We start from the raw sequence: 21,747 nt of genomic DNA, 5'->3' as shown, positions 1-21,747 counted from the left end.
CAGTTCAGGACCTCCCTCCAGCAACTGGTCTCCCAACCTAGGGTTTAACCCCTCTGGCTGTACCGGGGTCAGGGGCGAGGACTCCGTCCCTCTGCACCCCCTTCCAGAGCGCTGCACCATCCCTACTGGAGGGGTACCCCTGGGAACCATATTGGTCAGGACTCTGGTTACAGATGTCCTTCCTTCCAGGTCAGGCAAATCCTGAACCTGGTCTCCCAACCCAGGGACCAAAACCTGCGGTTGTGCATTTGCCTGGCACGCCACGACTTCTGGGGACTCGCATAGTACCCCCCTTGAGGTTGACACACAACTGATGTGTCCTGTGACAGTCTGCCTGGCGCAGATCTCCCGACCCCTGTCAACCTGACAGTGCGGGAAGATCCCCCAGGACAGAAGTGAGGTCACCATGGTCACTCACTGGGCCCTTACGACTGGTCCCTGACCCACTGGTTCTCCCACTGGGGACTCCTTCCCCCTCTCACCCCTCAGTCTGGACTTCTGCACCCTCCCAACTGGAGTGGCACTGCCAGACACCAGAACTTATGGAGGCCTGGTTACAGGCACTCCCCGTTCAACAGACACTAGGAGATCCTCCTCAAATGGCCTACAAGTACAGTCTAGGTCCCCAACCTGGTGTTCCCTTAAGTAACCCTCCAGGCCCTGAGACTGGGTTTCGGGCACCGTGATACACACCGTCCCACACTCATTCCTTCTCCACTGAGACCGGACATGAGCCCCTACACCCCTCCCACTACACTGGGACCTAAGTGGACTACACTTAACCTATTCCACCTCATAGGTCTGGAAGATATCTAAGCCACTCCTTTTGGGATCACTCCCCAATGCCTCCTCAGACTCCCTGGAATCCACCAAGAGGTCTGCCTCCAACGCAAGCTCTCTGGGATCAGAGAACTCACACTCCACCGAGTGTTGGCATAGCTCTGGAAAACAGGGACTTAAAATATGCTCTCCAACAAATGAATCACACAGCCCCCCACAGTTGTTAACCAAGCCACCCTTTGCCTCACCCTCCAGTGCCTCACACAAGTACCCCACACCACTCTCCTGAGACTGGCAAGACAGTATCTGACTGTCTCTGTCACACAACCCACACTCTTCTGGCTGGTCTTCACACACACACACACACCATGGTTTCTACCACGGGGGAACCCCTCTCCCTGTACCTCTCTTCTAGAGTCAGTCGAGTGTCCCTCCCACCACTAGGAATATGGTCCCCTGTGCCAGTCCCCCAATCTACTTCAGGGACACTGCACTCCACTGGAACTAAATCATAAACCTGAACCCCCTGGTGTATGTCGACCCCCTCCCTCAAGTCAGGAGCCACATCTCTGGGTGTTTGTACCTTTCTTTCCACACTAGATATCATAATCATGCTGCCACCATCTGAGCTGGACTCCACCTCCAACTCAGCAAAGCTCCTTCCTTGAGCATCCCATTTTTCTTTCTGGGCTAAGGCCCACCGGATCATACCTTCCTTGTTTAGCCGGTCTAATTATCTGCACCTTTGCTCAGCAGCAAGGAGCCACTCATCTTTCTCTTCCTCACTATCAGAGAAGTCCTCCTCCTCAGAATCATCTGCTAATGTTGCTTCGCAAATTCTGGCCTCATGGGAATACAGGCATGCCTCAAGATCCCTCCTTGTGGAACCTTTCTCCACAGGCAGCCCCCTCTTCTTGCAAAAGGTTTTTATCTCCTCCTCTGTGTAGATGCACAGGTGAAAAAAGTTGACTTCCATTTTGGCAGGATGTTACAGGTGCAACACTAGCCAGAGTCTCAATATCCAAAAAAATACTTCCAGGAGGACACCGGAAAAGACAAACAGTATGTGATGGCGTAGCGGTCTGCACTCACTAGTGATGTACACCAATTACTGTGGGTCAAGTACAAATACAAGTTCAAATCCAACCGCTGCCACCAATGTTAGAACTGGGGGTCTCTAGTTGGCAGAGGTAGGTACCACTGTCCAAATAGGGAAACTTGCTTCTAGTCAGGGCAAGGAGATAACCCTCCGAGATAACCCCTGCTCACCCTCTAGGTAGCTTGGCACGAGCAGTCTAGGCTAACCAGAGGCAATGCGTAAAGTATTTGTACCAACACGCACAGTAATACAGTGAAAACACCACAAACTGACTCCACAACAGTTTAGAAAAATAAAGGTATTTAATCTAAACTACACAAGACCAAAATGACAAAAATCCAACATACACAGTTCAAGAATATGGTTTCAAAAGAGTTCTTAAGGTTTGCGATAAAGTTCTTCAAGTTGCGGTAAAATAAACCAAAGATGTGTGAAAAGTTCACAGTTGCGTCACGTTTACTCACAGTACCTTGGAGTTGCGACAAAGTTCCAAAAGCAGAAGCTGGTGCGGTGGAAAACAAGCAATGCGTTGCTCCTGAGACCCTGGGGAGATGATGCGACAACCTCGCTGCAGCAGCGGGCGTGTTGCGAAGAATCCGGTCTGTATGGGGAGGAAGGCCACTTGTATGGATTCCTGTGCATAGGTTCCATTGGAAGTCTGTTCTCGCAATGGCACGATGCGACGATCTCGTAGGGGCTGTGACGATCTCCGGGGTGACGATGCGCGATCCAGCGGTAATCCTCTCTCTCGCAGCTCCTCGATGCGATGGTTCCGCGACAATGCTTGCAGCGACGTGATGCAGTCCGCAAGGAAGCGGTGCGGCGATCTCACCCAGCGACGACAGGCTCTGCGACGACACTCGCAGCGATGTTTGACTTTCCTTCACCGGTCTGGTGCGTCCCGCAAATGAAGGATGCGACGTCTCTGGCAGCGGCGTCAGGCTCTGCAGAACTCTCTCAGCAGAGTTCAGGGAAGCTGGGGGTGAAGTCCTTTTGTTCCTGGGACTTCAGAACAGGGAGCCAGCTCTTCTCAGGCCCTTGGAGATTCCTTCAAGACAGGGGACACAGCTCAACAGCAAAGTCCTTCCCCTCTCCTTGGCAGCAAAGCAACAGCAGGTCAGTCCAGCAGAGCAACAGCAGGACAGTCTTCCTTCTTCAGTTTCCGCTTTCTCCTTGGCAGAGGTTCCTTCTTGATTCCAGGATGATCTAATTTTCTGTTGTCAGGGGTCCTGTACTTATACCCCTAAAGTCTTTGTTCTCTCTGTGCATGTGGGCCCTGAGCCCGGTCTGAACCAGTTCTGGGTGTTTCCTGAGTACTTTGTTTTGCAGGCCTCTTCTTTCCTTTCAGAGTGAGGGGCAGGGTCGTCAGCCGCCCAGCAGGAGGTGCAGCCAGCATTGTGGAAGGCAGGTACAGCCCTATTCAGGCCCAGGTGCTAACTCCTCCCACCACTCCAGTTGCAAATGCAGTCATTCAGCCTAGGGCTGACTCAGCCAGCCTCCTGGGGAATCCCCAGCCCCTGTCACTCTCAAACCAGACAGTCAATACACAAACAGGCCAAGGCACACAGAAGGGTCAGACAAGAGAACAGCAACTTTCTAAAAGTGCTGTTCTCAAACACAGGATTTAAAAACAACCTTTCCTAAAAGATGTGTTATTAAATTCTGAGTTCAGGGATACTATATACTTATATCCTATCTTGTTCCTATAGGAAGAAATGCTGTTAACCACTGTAGCCAGCATCCCCCATGTTAATCTATGGAGCAAGATAGCCTTACAATAGTGAAAAATGAAAATGGCTGCCATTCACTATCAGAGCATGTCACCTGGACTAGTACATGCTCTACCTTTTTCATACACTGCACCCTGCCCAGGGGGGTACCTTGGGCCTTCCATAGGGGTGACTGATGTGCACAAAAAAGGAAGGGTTAGGCCTGGTTAGTGGGGACACTGACTAGGAGGACATGGCAGTTTCTAAACTGCCCATAGGCACTGCAGTGGCAGGCCTGAGACACCATTTTTGAGCTACTCCTGTGGGTGGCACATTCCGTGCTGCAGGCCCACTAGTAGCATTTGCCATCACCAGCCCTGGCACACCCAGTGCACTTTACTAGGGACTTCATGGTGATACAAATATGCCAATCATGTATATCCAATCATGATAACAATTTAAACAGAGAGCATATGCACTTTAGCACTGATCAGCAGTGGTAAAGTGCACAGAGTCCTATTGCCAACAGCCACAGGTCAGGAAAAATAAGGGAGGAAGAAGCAAAAAGTTTGAGGATGACCCTGCAAGAAGGGCCAGTTCCAACAGTTCTGTTACTTGATCTTTAAAAGTTTTATTGCTGGCGTCGTTTCGGGCTCACTGGGATCCTCAGAAAACGTATCAAAGTTGATGAAATAGCCAGAGGCAGTTCTGTCAATTGTTGGTATTGCATCAGGATTACTTGAAATCGCTGAAGCTGATTGATCCCTTGTCATATTAGTATAGTCAGATGCTATATCATTGTAGACAGGAGTTTCTTGACAAACTGTTATTTGGGTCTCAAGAGGCACAAGTTCCATTGGTTTGTTGCTTAGTCCTTCTTTTCTTATTGTAGATTCTTCAAAGGTGATGTGTCTCTCAGTTTGAACCTCTTGAATAGTAGCAAGATTTGGCCGTCTGCTACATCTTTGGAGTCCACTGGGCCTACTACTTATTATCGGCCACATGATGTGGTTTTACCAGATCGATTGGCACGAACCTGGGCTCCTTCCTTCCAGCAAGGGGCGGCAGTAAAACTGTTCTTGACCTGTGGGTTGCTAACACAGGTACTGGTTTTCTGCAAGAAGGCCCAAATTCCTTCTTATCCGCAATTTTTTTCTCTGACTAGATCCCCAATCTTTGGAATCCAGACAGGCCTTGCTGGGACGGGTGGTTCTCCTTCAGTGGTCGTTGGCTTCTGCAATATGTTGCTTAGACTTCTTGTTTCATTTAAGTCCTGCAAAACAGCCAAACGGTCTTTGATATCAAAGGGTTTTTGTTCTACTACTGAAGTGTGACGATCGAGGTCCTGGACAAGCTTTCTAGTACCAAAAAGGATTTCATATGGAGTGATTCCACCCAGAGAATTTCTTGGCAGATTATTTAAACTATGTTGGACACTTATTAGATGTTTGACCCACCTGTCACCCGAGCCTAATACCCTAGCTGTTATAGATTGCTTTATGTCCCGGTTTTTTCTTTCCACTACAAAATTTCCGTCAGGATGGAATGGACTCGAAAACCGCAATGCAAAGCCCAGATTGGCCATGGCCTCCTTGTAAGCTTTGGAGCGAAACGCAGGACCCTGGTCCGAATGTAGTGTGCCGATTGCGTATGTGCCAATAAAGACTCGCAAATCTTTTATAACAGTTCGAGCGTCAGCCGAGCGCTGAGGCCACATCCAAATGAATCTTGAGCATACTACCATGATATATTTGTAGTTACCATCCCTCTGTAAGGGACCACAGTGGTCCAGGTAAACACATGCTAATGGTTTATCTGAAATTAGAAGGGGCATCTGCGCCGGGCGCTTCACGGTAGAAACCTTCATTTTTTGGCAGATTTCACATTCAAAAACATAGTTTCTGGTGTGTTTCCTCATGCCTGGCAACCAGTTTCTTTGTTTTAATAACGACACTGTAGCAGAAACACCTGCGAGTGCAGAGGCAAGCTCTTCATGTGCTGCTAAAATTAGTCCTAATCTGTGTTCCATGTTTGGAATTGCCCTATTCCCCACTCAAGGGATTCGATCAAAAGGAACATTATTCGCATCAGTTATATACGAGTATTTGAGTGGAAAGCCTTTTGGTAATGTTTTACCGCTGTCTTTGTTGGAAGCGGTGACAGCCTGCATTATTTTGCTGTCTATTTTTGTTTTCGAACGAGTGATTGCAGCTACGGAAGCCGTTTGAACAGCTGCCTTCGCGGCTTCATCAGCCAATGAATTCCCTGCAATGTGAACGCCATCACGTTGTTGACTCAGTGTATGGATCACGTAAGTCTTTTGTTGTTCTTTCTGTAATATAACTACTTGTTCCCAAAGCAACTTACGCTTGATTGTGCCACCTTTAGCGTCTTTGAATCTGTTTTCAACCCAGTTCTGCAAGTATTCATTGTAAGATTGAACGCAATAATACAATTCGCACACTGAGTGGGGGGAATTCGCGATCGGTATTTATCAGCGCCATCTTGAAAGCTTGTAGTTCAGCTCGCTGAGCTGTACAGTCTCCGAGAGATTGTGTTTTTGTGACCATGGGTCGGAATTTACCATCGCGCCAGCAACCTTTAACAATCGTGCATGCAGCAGTATAAGCTTGTTTACCCCCAATTGCAGGCTGTGCTGATCCATCTGTATAAATTATACATTCGTACTGTTGTAGAGAAAGAATCTCAGTGGGCAGAGGACATTCTTGGGGACCTCTGCGCCTTGGTTCACGGAGGCTCTTGCACTGTCCCGGCGCAATTGCAAGGTAGCAGAGAGGCTCTGGTGCCAGCAGTATGATCCTGGGGCCAAGGCTGCTTATAGGGCACTATCAACGTCTATCATGCGGACATTTTGGCCGAAAAGAAGAACTATTTCTCTGCAAGAATTGAGACTGCTTCAAGTTCCTGCAGGGAAATCTTCACTATTGTGAAGGAGTTTATAACCCCTAAGGCTAATGCATCGCATCATGAGTTTTCTGAACCATGGGTGATCTCGTTAGCTAGCTTTTTCACCACTAAAATTAAGCGGATTCAAGACTCTTTCTCCTTCTTGGGCCCTAGTGTTGTTGCCATTCCGAGGGACCAGCTGAATTCGACAGCTGGACCTGGACCCTTTCTCTCTGAGTTTCCATCTCTCTCTGACTCTATCTCTCAGGACTTCCTGTTCAAACTCAAGTCAGGCTCACCCTCTGACCCCTGCCCTGCTAGATTTCTGGCTAGCAAAGAACAAGGGTGGTTAGGCCCTGTGGGAAAGAGGGTAGGTAGGGCCAATATAATGAAAAAACAGGGGAGTTTTTACCTAGGCCTCTGCAAATGATTTAAACAATGAATGTTATTCGGATAAACGCAACTTTATTTGTTTACCCAGACAATTAGTTTTGTCATTGGTTTTTTATGATTTGTCTTGTCTTTTTATGAACAGAAAAGGAAGATTGCCATCAACCTCACATATAGCCTTATGTGAATTACATTACATTGTGTGAATATTTACAAAAAATGAAACACAAAATATGTGAAAAAACATTTACATCACAGAGTGCTCAACATTATACACACACATGGACAATGAATTAACCAAAACAATTCATTTAGCAGTCCTAAGGCTCAAGGGTGAACGTGATTCACATAAGACCCCTGGCCAATCGCGCTGACCAAATCGGTAAAGCTAAGCAATTCAAATACAACAATAGTTCCAAATTCTAATCTCAAATGCACAATAAATGTCCAAAATTAGAAAGCCGACGCGTTTCGAATCCTGTTAGCTGATTCACAGGAATCTCATCAGGGCAGTATAATTCTAGTCCATGGGCACTATTTCTAAAACAGAAAGGGGAAAAAGTGCGTTTTAATCAAAAGTGAAAAGTCCTCAAGCCATTTATTGTGTTAAATAACATGGCGGAAGGCGGCATACCTTGTGCACGAATTATCCAAAATTGCTTTAAACTCATTGAAGATGTTGTCATAAGCTGTGGGTCCGCGCTGAAACAGAGCGGAAGATTGGTCAAAACAGCACGTTCAGAAAGCATAGCATCTACGCTAGTAATGAGCACAGGGGGCTGTGTTACCTTAAAATGTCATAGTCCGGCGGCACGTTGCCTGGTCCGAATTATACCTGTCGTTGTCCGGGTTGTTAATCTGTGGGTTTAAGTTATGCCAATAAATATAGTGTCTCTACAGCTTATTTTCTCAACGTGACTGACAAGCATTGCGAAGACTTACTATTGTTTGTTTACGGAAGCGCTAACATTCCTCTCCGGGTTTCCGCCAGTAGTGCTGTCAGGAAGGAAAGAGGAACAGATCACTACGGTGGACACTTCTTAGCGTGTGTACAACAAAGGGGGTGAGCATCTAGCGGCGCCAAAGCTTACCGGCGGTATTCGAAATGCGGCGTCCCGCGTACACACTGCTGCACGGCCCGCTCTCGGTGTGGTTGTCCGAGGCTGTGCCTGAATTGAGTGTATGTGCAGTGTTAATGGGAGTAAACCAATCAGGATCTTGCCGGTCCCGGTAGTGTTATGGTGCCTTATGGGGATTGTGGTTCCCAAGCTGGATCCCGTCTCTTAAGATCTATTGATTTCACTCAAAGTATTCAACCCTTTGTTGACACTGTCAAATTTGAGAATGAGATAAGACTCTTTCCGTAGCAGCATATTTTCAACCTCGGACTGGTGTTTTGCATCTATCTTGGCTAGTACTGTCCATTTGAAATCAGTTTCACCATGCTTCTTTTCCATGAAATGGTCAACCATTGGTGCGGACAGCACTCTCTTTTTTATTCGGGATCGGTGTTGGGTTATTCTAACATTGACTGCCTGGCTCGTTTTGCCAATGTAGACTCTGTCGCACGGACAGACCACAGCATAAACAACATCTTTTGTCTTACAATTTGTAAAAACCTGGGGTTTCCATTGTATGCCATTGTGGGAAAAGACACTGCCCTCAATCGTAGTTGTGCAAGAAACACAATTCCCACATTTGTGGTGCCCACATATTGGTTTTAAGTTCCACTGTGTTATTAAGTCACTTTTCTGTGGCGGGATGTAACTGTCCGCTTTAATCAGCTGTTGTCCTATGCTCGTGTTCTTGCGCATTGCGAAAATTGGTTTAGCTAGGGGATACTCCAAGGTTTCTAATAGATGCCAATTTTTTAAAATAATGCGTTTGAAATGGTTAGTGTGTTGACTAAAGGTGGTAACACACACTAGTTTGTCTGACTCACATTTTTCTTTTACCTTGAGTAAAGACTCTCTCGGAGTGAATCTGGCTCTGTTTTTTGAGTGTTTTAGAAGTTTTTTGGGGTACCCACGTTTCGCCATTTCGCTGCAAAAGGATGTTGCATGCAAGTCAAAATCAGATACATTTGTGCAATTGCGTCTGATCCTGAGCAGCTGCCCGTACGGTAAGTTTTCTTTTAAACTTTGTGGATGTGAGCTTTGATAGTGGAGAATTGTGTTTCGATCAGTTTCCTTTTTGTACAAGGAGGCCGTCAACTTTGCTTCACTGGCACTTACTGTGACGTCAAGAAAGGTCATTTTTTGTTGACTGGAATTTAGGGTGAATTTGATGTCTCGGTGGCGTGAATTAAGCCAAACATGGAATCCGTCGAGGTCGGTCTGGCTCCCCTGCCACAGGAGCCAGACGTCATCGATGTATCTTAGCCATTGTTTGATGTTATTAAAAATAACATCAGCAAAAGCCAGAGCAAAGCCATTCGTGATCTAAAATCTGACACTTCAATTATAATCAAACAGGCAGATAAGGGCGGTGCTGTGGTTCTGTGGCCCCGCTCGATGTATCTGGTTGAAGGCCAAACACATGTGACTAATCGTGAGTGGTATAGACCATCCAGGGAAGATCCGATTCATGCCATCCAAGAAAATTTTTTACGAATCACTAAGACAGGACTGGAAGAGGGTTATCTCGGTCCCAAGGAATTTGAATTTCTCAATCAAAAATCTCCAAGAACGCCAGTTTTGTACTTTTTGCCCAAAATACATAAAAATGACACGACACCTCCGGGAAGACCAATAGTCTCCGGGTGTGACTCTGTACTCGAGCCACTTTCGAAATACATTGATTTCTTTTTGAAGCCCTTCGTTCCAAATGTCAAATCATACTTGAGGGATACAATGGATTTTCTCACCAAGACGGAGGGGCAAGCATTTAATGAAGAAGCCCAACTGATGGCAACATTAGATGTTGCCTCGCTATACACTCAAATCCCCCAGGATGAGGCACTGGAGGTGATTGAGTTATATTTAGATCAGCGTGAAAGACCTCACCGGGTTCCCACTACATTCATCGTGTCATTGGCAGAAATCACCCTAAGGAACAACTATTTTAAATTTGAGAATGAGTTCTTCATTCAGATCAAAGGGACAGCCATGGGCTGTCCTTATGCGCCGGAGCTGGCAGTACTTTACATGGCTCAATATGAACAGAAATTCATATTCAACGACAATCCCTTTTCATGTAACATCAAACAATGGCTAAGATACATCGATGACGTCTGGCTCCTGTGGCAGGGGAGCCAGACCGACCTCGACGGATTCCATGTTTGGCTTAATTCACGCCACCGAGACATCAAATTCACCCTAAATTCCAGTCAACAAAAAATGACCTTTCTTGACGTCACAGTAAGTGCCAGTGAAGCAAAGTTGACGGCCTCCTTGTACAAAAAGGAAACTGATCGAAACACAATTCTCCACTATCAAAGCTCACATCCACAAAGTTTAAAAGAAAACTTACCGTACGGGCAGCTGCTCAGGATCAGACGCAATTGCACAAATGTATCTGATTTTGACTTGCATGCAACATCCTTTTGCAGCGAAATGGCGAAACGTGGGTACCCCAAAAAACTTCTAAAACACTCAAAAAACAGAGCCAGATTCACTCCGAGAGAGTCTTTACTCAAGGTAAAAGAAAAATGTGAGTCAGACAAACTAGTGTGTGTTACCACCTTTAGTCAACACACTAACCATTTCAAACGCATTATTTTAAAAAATTGGCATCTATTAGAAACCTTGGAGTATCCCCTAGCTAAACCAATTTTCGCAATGCGCAAGAACACGAGCATAGGACAACAGCTGATTAAAGCGGACAGTTACATCCCGCCACAGAAAAGTGACTTAATAACACAGTGGAACTTAAAACCAATATGTGGGCACCACAAATGTGGGAATTGTGTTTCTTGCACAACTACGATTGAGGGCAGTGTCTTTTCCCACAATGGCATACAATGGAAACACCAGGTTTTTACAAATTGTAAGACAAAAGATGTTGTTTATGCTGTGGTCTGTCCGTGCGACAGAGTCTACATTGGCAAAACGAGCCAGGCAGTCAATGTTAGAATAACCCAACACCGATCCCGAATAAAAAAGAGAGTGCTGTCCGCACCAATGGTTGACCATTTCATGGAAAAGAAGCATGGTGAAACTGATTTCAAATGGACAGTACTAGCCAAGATAGATGCAAAACACCAGTCCGAGGTTGAAAATATGCTGCTACGGAAAGAGTCTTATCTCATTCTCAAATTTGACAGTGTCAACAAAGGGTTGAATACTTTGAGTGAAATCAATAGATCTTAAGAGACGGGATCCAGCTTGGGAACCACAATCCCCATAAGGCACCATAACACTACCGGGACCGGCAAGATCCTGATTGGTTTACTCCCATTAACACTGCACATACACTCAATTCAGGCACAGCCTCGGACAACCACACCGAGAGCGGGCCGTGCAGCAGTGTGTACGCGGGACGCCGCATTTCGAATACCGCCGGTAAGCTTTGGCGCCGCTAGATGCTCACCCCCTTTGTTGTACACACGCTAAGAAGTGTCCACCGTAGTGATCTGTTCCTCTTTCCTTCCTGACAGCACTACTGGCGGAAACCCGGAGAGGAATGTTAGCGCTTCCGTAAACAAACAATAGTAAGTCTTCGCAATGCTTGTCAGTCACGTTGAGAAAATAAGCTGTAGAGACACTATATTTATTGGCATAACTTAAACCCACAGATTAACAACCCGGACAACGACAGGTATAATTCGGACCAGGCAACGTGCCGCCGGACTATGACATTTTAAGGTAACACAGCCCCCTGTGCTCATTACTAGCGTAGATGCTATGCTTTCTGAACGTGCCGTTTTGACCAATCTTCCGCTCTGTTTCAGCGCGGACCCACAGCTTATGACAACATCTTCAATGAGTTTAAAGCAATTTTGGATAATTCGTGCACAAGGTATGCCGCCTTCCGCCATGTTATTTAACACAATAAATGGCTTGAGGACTTTTTACTTTTGATTAAAACGCACTTTTTCCCCTTTCTGTTTTAGAAATAGTGCCCATGGACTAGAATTATACTGCCCTGATGAGATTCCTGTGAATCAGCTAACAGGATTCGAAACGCGTCGGCTTTCTAATTTTGGACATTTATTGTGCATTTGAGATTAGAATTTCGAACTATTGTTGTATTTGAATTGCTTAGCTTTACCGATTTGGTCAGCGCGATTGGCCAGGGGTCTTATGTGAATCACGTTCACCCTTGAGCCTTAGGACTGCTAAATGAATTGTTTTGGTTAATTCATTGTCCATGTGTGTGTATAATGTTGAGCACTCTGTGATGTAAATGTTTTTTCACATATTTTGTGTTTCATTTTTTGTAAATATTCACACAATGTAATGTAATTCACATATGGCTATATGTGAGGTTGATGGCAATCTTCCTTTTCTGTTCATAAAAAGACAAGACAAATCATAAAAAACCAATGACAAAACTAATTGTCTGGGTAAACAAATAAAGTTGCGTTTATCCGAATAACATTCATTGTTTAAATCATTTGCAGAGGCCTAGGTAAAAACTCCCCTGTTTTTTCAGATTTCTGGCTAGGGCAGCGGAGGTTCTGAACCCGCTGATTAATCCTATTCTGAATTTGTCACTGACTAGTGGTGTGGTCCCTTTGGTTTGGAAACAGGCGATGGTTGTCCCACTCCTTAAAAAGTCTGGCCTTGACCCCGAGATCCATGCCAATTATAGGCCGATTTCCCTCCTGCCTGCTCTCGCAAAGATAGTGGAAAAGCATGTTCATACTGTGCTCTCCACTTTTCTTGAAACTCATAGCTTGCTGCACTCCACCCAGTCGGGCTTTCGATCCAACCTAAGTACAGAGACAGCACTCTTGGAGGTCAATGAGGCCATTAAGGAAGTGCTGGACGCAGGAGGAAGGGCCATGTTGGTAATGTTAGACCTGTCGGCGGCTTTCGACACCGTCCCTCATGAGGGTCTCCTCAGCGGACTCCATGAGATCGGTCTGAGAGGGACGGTGTTGAGCTGGTTTAGATCTTATTTAGCTGGTCGCCGGCAGTTGGTCTGGGCCCCCCCATACTCAGCCGAAGTGCCGCCTTTGGAGGTCGGACTCCCTCAGGAGTCGGTGCTGAGTCCGACTCTCTTTAATATCTTTATGACCCCTTTGGCGGTGCTGGCGGAGTCCTTTGGGGCTCAGATCGTGTCATACGCCGATGACACCCAGCTCCTTTTCACTTGTGGTAAGGGGGCTGAGTTCGATGGAGAGAGCATCCGCGGGTGTCTTGGGGCTGTTTTCGAATGGTTTCAGCGAAATAGCCTCAAGTGCAACCCAGATAAATCAGAGGTGCTTTTCTTCGGATGTCAGGCTGATCTGAGCTGGCAGGATTGGTGGCCTGTGAACATGTTCCCTCCTGCGTCCTCCTCTCTGGCTGCTAAGAACTTGGGGGTCAAAATTGACAACAGCCTATCGCTTAAGTCCCAGATCCTTGGACTGACTGGCACTTGCTATGGTCTCCTCAAAATGTTACGCAAGTTCCTTCCCCTGCTCCCGCTGGCGCATAGGAAGACTACGGTCCAGGCTCTTATTTGTTCCAGGCTGGACTACACAAATGTTTTATATTTGGGTCTTCCAGACTATCTACTACAAAAACTTCAGGTGGTCCAAAACTCGGCGGCACGGGCGATTTTTGGCCTACTTCGTCGAGCGAGAGCCTCGGATCTCCTACACTCCCTACACTGGCTCCCTATTCGGAAGCGGATTGTTTTTAAAACACTTACGCTGGCGCATAAGGCACTCCATGCTGTGGGAGCTGAATATATTCAGAAACGTCTTGCTTTCTACAAACCAACTAGATCCCTTAGATCGGAATCTCTTGGTCTTGCCATTGTCCCTGCTGTTAGGAAAGCAAGCGTAGGGGGACGCTCTTTTAAACGCTTGGCTCCCCAGCTATGGAACACCCTCCCTCTGTCGCTCCGCTGTACCTCGAACTTGCTGGCCTTCAGAAAGGGTCTGAAGACGTGGCTCTATGGACAGTGATCTGATTGCTTCTTCTTTATTTTTTCTGCCTGCCCTCTGTAGTCTGCTGTGGGTTAGAAAGCGCCGGGACACTCCTTGGAGTAGCCGAGCGCTATATAAGACACCCATAACATTAACATTAACAACATTTATATTGTAGAAATTCTTGTGTTTTCAAATAAGGGTCAAAAAAGTATTCAACGTCTGTTGCAGCAAGAGAGTTAACCCATTGTATCCACCTCGGATGTAGAGCCTTTGCATTCGGAATGCTTGCTTTTGTCACTGCCTCTAAGGCAGGTACAGGAGTAACGACCATTATGTGTTTACCCTGTACAAGAGCTCTCTCTTTTGCTACTGCAGTTTGAACCGCTGTCAGAATTTTTTCCGTTGAAGTGAATTTCATTTCAGCTTGTGTGTACAAGTGTGATTTATAAGCAATTGGTACTTTTTCTCCTTCATTAAAGGTTAAGTACGTGAATCCGCATCTTCCTGGGATGATTTGGATTACAAGGTTGCATACGTTTACGCTTGTCTGTAAATGTTTTGTTGCTAACATGTCTGTTTGCACTGAACGCAAAATTTCTGTGTGTTTTTTAGTCCAATTAGTTGTTTTAAAATCAGGTTTGATTAATTCGTAGAGAGGTTTTACCCTTTCTCCGTAGTTTAGAATGTAAGTTCTTCCGAAATTTAGGAAACCTAGAATTGGACTGTAAGTTTTTCAGCGTTTTTGGAGGTTGGAACAGCGCACGTTTCTCTAAAAAGTTGGCTGCCAGGCTTCTGCCTTCACTTGATAATTCATATATCAGAAATAGGACGTTTGAGATGGGCAATTCTTGATTTCTTAAAATTGAATTTATACCCTTCAGATGTGAAGCCAAGTATTATGGTATTCACTCTGTTTAAGTGCCTGTCCAACTCATCGTCTGTTAGATAGATGTCATCGACATAGGATAATGCCTCATCATCATATTTTTGTAGTAACTCTGTTACTCTGGCTGAAAATAAACCTGGACTATTCTTGAATCCTTGGGGGAGATGACAGAACTGTGTCCTCATAATTGAGAAAGCGGTCAAGTATCTGCTTTCTGGTGCAATATTTTGACAGAAGAATCCGTTAGAAATATCTAATGTGGTTTTATATTTTTTACGCACGATGTTATTCATCAGTGCTGCACTGTGTGTATTTTGTACTGCAAAGGATTTGCAACACGAGTTTAAATGTCTGTAATCCAAAACTAGACAATTTGTATTGCCTGTTTTGGATACAGGAAACAAAGGAATGTTCATTGACGAGGTGCATGTTTCAATCAAACCTTGGTATTCAAGTCGATCTAATATCTCCCTGACCTGTTTTTTAGCTTCTTGCTTAACTGGGTACTGCCTCTGTGCAGTTGGTTAAGTTTTTAACTGGATTTTATGGTGAGGAGAATCCTCATCCCATCATACATGATTTTTATATAATGATGGAGCCTGGCCTACAGCCCATTTTCTGGCATAGGTGTATTTTAAGTGAATTGGAAAATAATTGGAGAAGGCTGGCATAATGATGTCTTTGCCATGTGGGCATTCCCTGACAAATTTTGGTGGCGAGCCTTTTTCAGCTAGAAGAATGTCATAACCCTTAGAGAGCTTCTCCCAAAAGAGTGCTCTTATTTTCCTAGTTATGTCCCCCTCTATCCGGTGTGTTACTTCATATAACTTATGGGGTACACTAACCCTGGTACCAGCTGTTTCAACTTGAATGTACTCATTCAAGTCCACTGTCTCCAGGTGATCCTTCAAGATCTTGCGAGCTATGGTGACTTCTGCTGCGTTGACCAGCATTGTCTGGGCCCACTCCCCGTTCTTGAGTTGTGATCTCAAGATCCTCGGCATGTCTGATTTTTAGACCTTCTACCTTCTTTTTGGTGTATTGGGTTTTCTTATTTTTTGGAACGTGTTGATCGTCTTTGGACTTCACGCGTTCTTCCTTGTGTTCTGACCATTCTCTTCTTTCTGATTTCTGTGAGGAAGCCTGAAAGGTACGAGAGGAACATGTATCAGTATCTTGATATCTATCAGGTTTTCTCAAATTATCCCTGTTCCTGAGGTTATACCTCTTTTCAGAGGGGATCTACCTCTGGATTGAGAACGCTTCTCATTAGAAGTTTGTTTAGTATTTTTCCACTTCTTTTTAGGAGTGGTGAGAGTGTTTTTATAAAGACCTTTTGAGGACTCACTGTTAGTTGGGGCTTAACTGGTTTCCCACCCAAACTAGCTCTACCTAGTTCTTCATAGGATTTTTCTATTATTCTGGCCAGTTCATATGGTTGCTCATTTACACACCTAAAATTAATTACACAATTACCATAATTAATTACCAATTAATTAATTTAAATTAGCATCCAAGTATTCATCAAAAATAAATTACTTCCCACCCTTAACACCACAACACACACCTAAAATGAATTACACACACCATAATTAATTACTAATTCATTAAAATGAATTAACATCCAATTAATAAGTCATCAATTAAAAATACCTTCCCACCCTTAACACCTATAAAAACCACAACACACACCTAAAATGTATTACAAAATTACCATAATTAATTACCAATTAATTTAAATCAACAACCAATTATTAATTAATAATACATTATTTTACACATTTAATACTATAACATCTCATTTAAACAAATATTAATAAATGAAAATATTCAAAACATGTAATATAATTAAAATTACTTCCCACCCTATTTCCCTATAAACCCACAACATGCTAGAGAACTAAAAATGCAAAATTCAAATAAAATAAAAAAATACCTACTAAAAATGTAACACATATATTAAAAATGCAACCAATTCTTTTACAAAAAAACAACACATACATATAAAATATATACTAAAATACATAACATTAATAAACAAACAATATTTTAACAACTATATTTTTGCAAACGATATTAAAAACTTCAATATTTTTTAAATGTATATCCCTTACTTTCAGTCGATATTTTTGCTGACGATATTTCTGACCCACGATATTTACAACTTGATATTTGTGCAACTCAATATTTTTTATTCAATATTGTGTCTCTGCACCCTTCTACAGTTTCCTATGGTTTTCTTCAAATTGAAGAAGCATTCCGTTTTCCAAGCGGTAGACAGACTTCTTCATAAAGTGATTCAGTAGTATTTGGTGTCTACATTAGCCCATTTTACTATAAAGCTCACCATCTGTCACTTCACTTAATTTTCAGCACTTCCCTTGCTTTATGCTCAGGCATTCCAGAAAGCACTCTCAATTTGTACCAAAAATACCAGCAATTCAGTCAAAAAAATGAAAGAACCTTACAAAAATGTACTCCCCTCCTCCATTCACAGCATAAAAATATTTGTCAATAAATTGTCAAATAACTTCTTAAAAATATTTTAAATTTTGGGTACTCACCAGCCTGTGGTATCAAGGACAGTTGTGAGTAAAATGTCAAATTCTGTGATTCACGTACATTTCTATGCTAATTTTGTGCTGTGCACAATTTGGACATGGTTGAAATGGAAATGTACTTCTTTGTTAATCTTTCCCAGGGTGTTTTCTTCGCATTCTGATAAACATATCCAACATATTCCTTTTATAGAATGTATGTACTGCTTTCATCCCAACATGTACACTGCATTGCCTTCTCTTATAATGGTTGCATCTCATTTCTTGTGGGATTAAATCCTAAAGTATAGATTGTAATTTTCCAAGCCAATATGAATAAAAATATCAGCATGTATTTCTCATTCATACATGCTATTTCCAGTTGAGCAGTTGCCAATGGCAGGTGTTGGATGCTTTTACAGAATATTCGTTTTCAGACAGTGGTCAACATAAGGTCCAGCAGAATGAATGGAGGATGTTCTACCGCTTATAATCCATATGGAGCTCAACAAAATTGAAGTAAAAAAAAGAAAACTAATTGAAACCTATAGACGCCATTAGACATCAATAACCAATTTCATCAGGATTTTACTCTACAGCAGATTGATAGATTCTCAAAGTTCATATAGTACCAAAACACAGTCCATAGGGTTTCTTTCTCTTTAACACACAGAGGAGTAGGGAAGATGAGAAGTATATTTTAATTGTGTATACATAAGGACCTACATGATGAGGACGTGGAAACTCTCCAAGATGGTACACCAACCTTGATGTAAGTGTGACTACAGGTGGTCACCCCCACACCTCGCCAGTTCTAGAGAAATATTCTATGAAACTCACACAATTAGGGGCCGATTCTGATTCGGGAGAAAAATCCGTCCTACGATTCGTATTCGTAGCCGTTTCCGTACGATTTAGAAAACACCGTCCGAATAGCGAAGTACGATCCGATTTCCAAAAATACGTATAAAAATCAACGACCCATACCAATCACAAGCGAAGACCCGTACGAAATGTCGCCGGAACTCCAACCGTACGATTTGTAAACATGCTGTACGAACTAACAAGTACGATCCTGACCAGGGAGGAAGTACACGATTTGTACGGGCAAACGTTGTCCCACATGAATTACGATTTGTACGGAAAACATCGCATATGAGCGAGCCGCACCAACAAATACGAATCGCACACCCCACAATCAAGCGTACACGTACCCCGGACACGATAAACGACCCTAACTGCCAGACGCATTAACAAATACGAGGCGCACACCCCACAATCAAGCGTATACATACCCCGGACACGATAAACGACCCTAACTGCCAGACGCATTAACAAATACGAGGCGCACACCCCACAATCAAGCAAACACGTACCCCGGACACGATAAATGACCCTAACTGCCAGACGCATTAACAATGCCACCGGTGGGAGTTCACGGAATTGAAGGAGCTGTGGAGCCTGGTGAGTATACAAACAACTCATGTAATATGGGTTGACTCCCAGCGGTGCCCAACAGTAGGGGGGGTGTGGGGTGTGTGTTGGGGGGTGGCCATGACTCCCAGCAGTGCCCAACAGTAGGGGGGGTGGGGGTGTGTGTTGGGGTGTGGGGTGTTTGGCCATGACTCCCAGCAGTGCCCAACAGTAGGGGGTGTGTTGGGGTGTGTGGGGGGGTGGCTACGACTCCCAGCAGTGCCCAACCGTAGGGGGGGGGTGTGGGGGTGTGTGTTGGGGGGGTGGCCATGACTCCCAGCAGTGCCCAACAGTAGGGGGGGTGTGGGGGTGTGTGTTGGGGGGTGTGGGGGGTGGCCATGACTCCCAGCAGTGCCCAACAGTAGGGGGGGTGGGGGTGTGTGTTGGCGTGTGGGGGGTGTGGCCATGACTTCCAGCAGTGCCCAACAGTAGGGGGGTGTGTTGGGGGTGGCTATGACTCCCAGCAGTGCCCAACAGTAGGGGGGGTGGGGGGTGTGTTGGGGGGTGTGGGGGGGTTGTGGCCACGACTCCCAGCAGTGCCCAACAGTAGGGAGGTGTGGGGGGGTGTCCATGACTCCCAGCAGTGCCCAATAGTAGGGTGGGTGTGGGGGTGTGGTTGGGGTGTGGGGGGGTTGTGGCCATGACTCCCAGCAGTGCCCAACAGTATTGGGGGGGTGCAAGGGGATTTGCAGAAGGCTGCAAGGGGAGGGTGAGAGGGTGCAAGGTGTATGGTGGGGGAAGCACTCAACCCATATGGGCCAGGTACACACCCATGCACCATGCTCAATGCACAGGGAGTGTGAAAGTACTGACAAGATAGTTGACACTGGGCCCTGGTGTAGGCAGCACATGGGCCTCCTGTGACCAGTGCAAACAGTAACACCAGGACAAGTGCAGATATCTTGCACAGGAACTCACAACCACTATCATGGAAGCATGCTCCATGGGTGGACAGACACACCACGAAGGCCGCCCACTTGGCAATCACACTCAAACTACTACCATGGCCTGTCACACACACCCCTTACAGAAACTGAGCCCCTGGGGACAGACAATGGAGTGCACCACTGTCACAATCGTCATGTAACAAAACCTCTCAAATACAGATCTGATGACGTATGCTAACAAATATAGCACAGTGCAGAATCACAAGTCCACAATGCCTCTCACACAGTGCTTTTGCCGCAGCTTGGTCATGCTGTGGATGCACTCAATTAGCACCATGGACATGGGTATTGACAAGGTAATGCATCTTAGAGAAGTGCCACGTCCTAAAGCCCTGTGCCTGAAGAGGGTGTACTGCTCCTGGGGGGTTGGCAGGGGGTGGCTGTCTTGGCCCAGCAAACCCACTCTAAAGTAGCTGGATGAAAACAGCTATTTTCCTCTGAGTCACAATCAGAAACGTGCATCATTAAAAAGCCTGTGCATGCTTGACCCAGCAATAATTGTTCAGACTGCATTGTGCAGATTGGGCCACACAGAGCACATCTGGAACTGTGTTGTGCTGGCCACACAAGCCACAGCAATGGCTGTGACATCCATCGAAAACAGTACCCAACATGTCAAGCACCCCGGATCACATGTCAATCTCATCCCACAACATACACATACACAAGTGAACAATTTCTAAAATACAAAGTCGGGGGAACATTTATAACAACTATGTATATCACATTTGGATGTTGCATGATAGTGCTTTAACAGTGTTTCTCTCTCACACCCACAGGGGAACGTGTGGAAACTACCCCCAACCAGGGGGGAGAAGGATCCGAGTCCCCAGCTCAGCACGGCAGTGACCCCACCATAACCGAAGCCTCTCAACACACTGTGGATGACCCCAACCAACCAGGCCCCTCTGGATCCCAAATCCCTGCAGCAGCTGGACCAGATACATCTGTGCCAACCACCACACCCATTCCCGCCACATCCCAGCAGACAGCTCGGAGCCCTGCCCATAATACACAACAGAGCCTGTCTGACAATGAGGGACATCGTTCGCCGGGTACCCATGAGGTGGCAGACGACACCTCCACTGCCAGCACTCATGTGTCCCGTCGACATGATGTGCCCACAAACGTCGGCCCGGCTTGTGTGGGCAGGGGTGGTGGGAGTGGCGCAAGGCGGAGGCGAGAACCTGACCAGCCAGCTGCAGGGCCCGGTATGTCTGAACTCCGAGACATCATGGATGAATACCGGCGGGACACCAGGGAGTTCAGCCTGGTAGTGGAGGCCCTCAACAAAATGACAGATCAGCAGGCCCAGCTACATGCCAGTCAAGAACGACACCAGGGACGGATGGAGGCAAGACTGGATGAGCTCATGACGGTGCATCGGGAAATTAACCAATCGCTCCGTCTGATCGCTGTCAACATGCAGCACACTCCCTGTGTCATGAGGCCAGAAACATCTAGGCAAAGACCAACAACAGGCACAGGGAGGGAGGAGGAGGCAGAATTGTCAGACGGAGAATCCCATGCATCGTCAAGGCCTGCACTTGAGGGTCCCCCAAGGAAGGTGGGTCGTCCACGGTCAAGACGTTCAGAGGCATAGGGCCATGAACAACTCCCAGGTCACCTGGTCTGGCATCTTGCCTTCGTGGGCAACAGCATCACCCTATTGACTTTCAGACTCTCCCACATAGACTTGCTGGTCGCAGTGTGCCCAATGATGCCAAGCACTGTGGCAAGGACTCTGTTGCCTCATACTGTAAGGCATCACATCTCCCGCTGTGAACTTTGGTTTCCCCCCTTCTTGTACAGCACCTATTCACATTACAAGCACAAGAGTAAAAAATAAATCTAACTTGCACTAAAAGCATTGATGGATTTGTATGTACCCAAATTCTAATACATTTGTGATGTGAAATGTCTTCAAATGCCACAGTGTCCTGCAAACTCTAGCCATCTACACACAGGGATTGTAGTCCGGCATTGGAATCACAT

At 45.6% G+C, this 21,747-nt stretch overlaps 1 protein-coding gene across 1 annotated transcript; it reads left to right on the top strand.

Annotated features, from left to right (window-relative positions):
• Positions 1 to 9,737: 9,737 nt before the first annotated feature.
• On the top strand, positions 9,738 to 21,355 carry LOC147661056 (uncharacterized). Its single transcript, XM_086951359.1, has 2 exons — positions 9,738 to 10,080; positions 20,532 to 21,355. Exons 1-2 carry the CDS (start codon positions 9,738 to 9,740, stop codon positions 21,353 to 21,355), a joined length of 1,167 nt encoding a protein of 388 aa, XP_086807485.1.
• Positions 21,356 to 21,747: the final 392 nt, after the last annotated feature.

Source organism: Lissotriton vulgaris, unplaced genomic scaffold (assembly GCF_964263255.1).
Source record: "Lissotriton vulgaris unplaced genomic scaffold, aLisVul1.2 SCAFFOLD_354, whole genome shotgun sequence".
NCBI lineage: Eukaryota > Metazoa > Chordata > Amphibia > Caudata > Salamandridae > Lissotriton > Lissotriton vulgaris.
The sequence above is the reverse complement of the archived record's forward strand: the minus strand, read 5'-3'. Positions and strand labels throughout refer to the sequence as shown.

Coding starts and splice junctions, on each gene's coding strand:
- LOC147661056 (XM_086951359.1), top strand. CDS start 9,738: ATGGATTTTCTCACCAAGACGGAGGGGCAAGCATTTAATGAAGAAGCC. Junction 10,081..20,531: donor CAACGACAATCCCTTTTCAT/GTAACATCAAAC, acceptor TCACACCCACAG/GGGAACGTGTGGAAACTACC.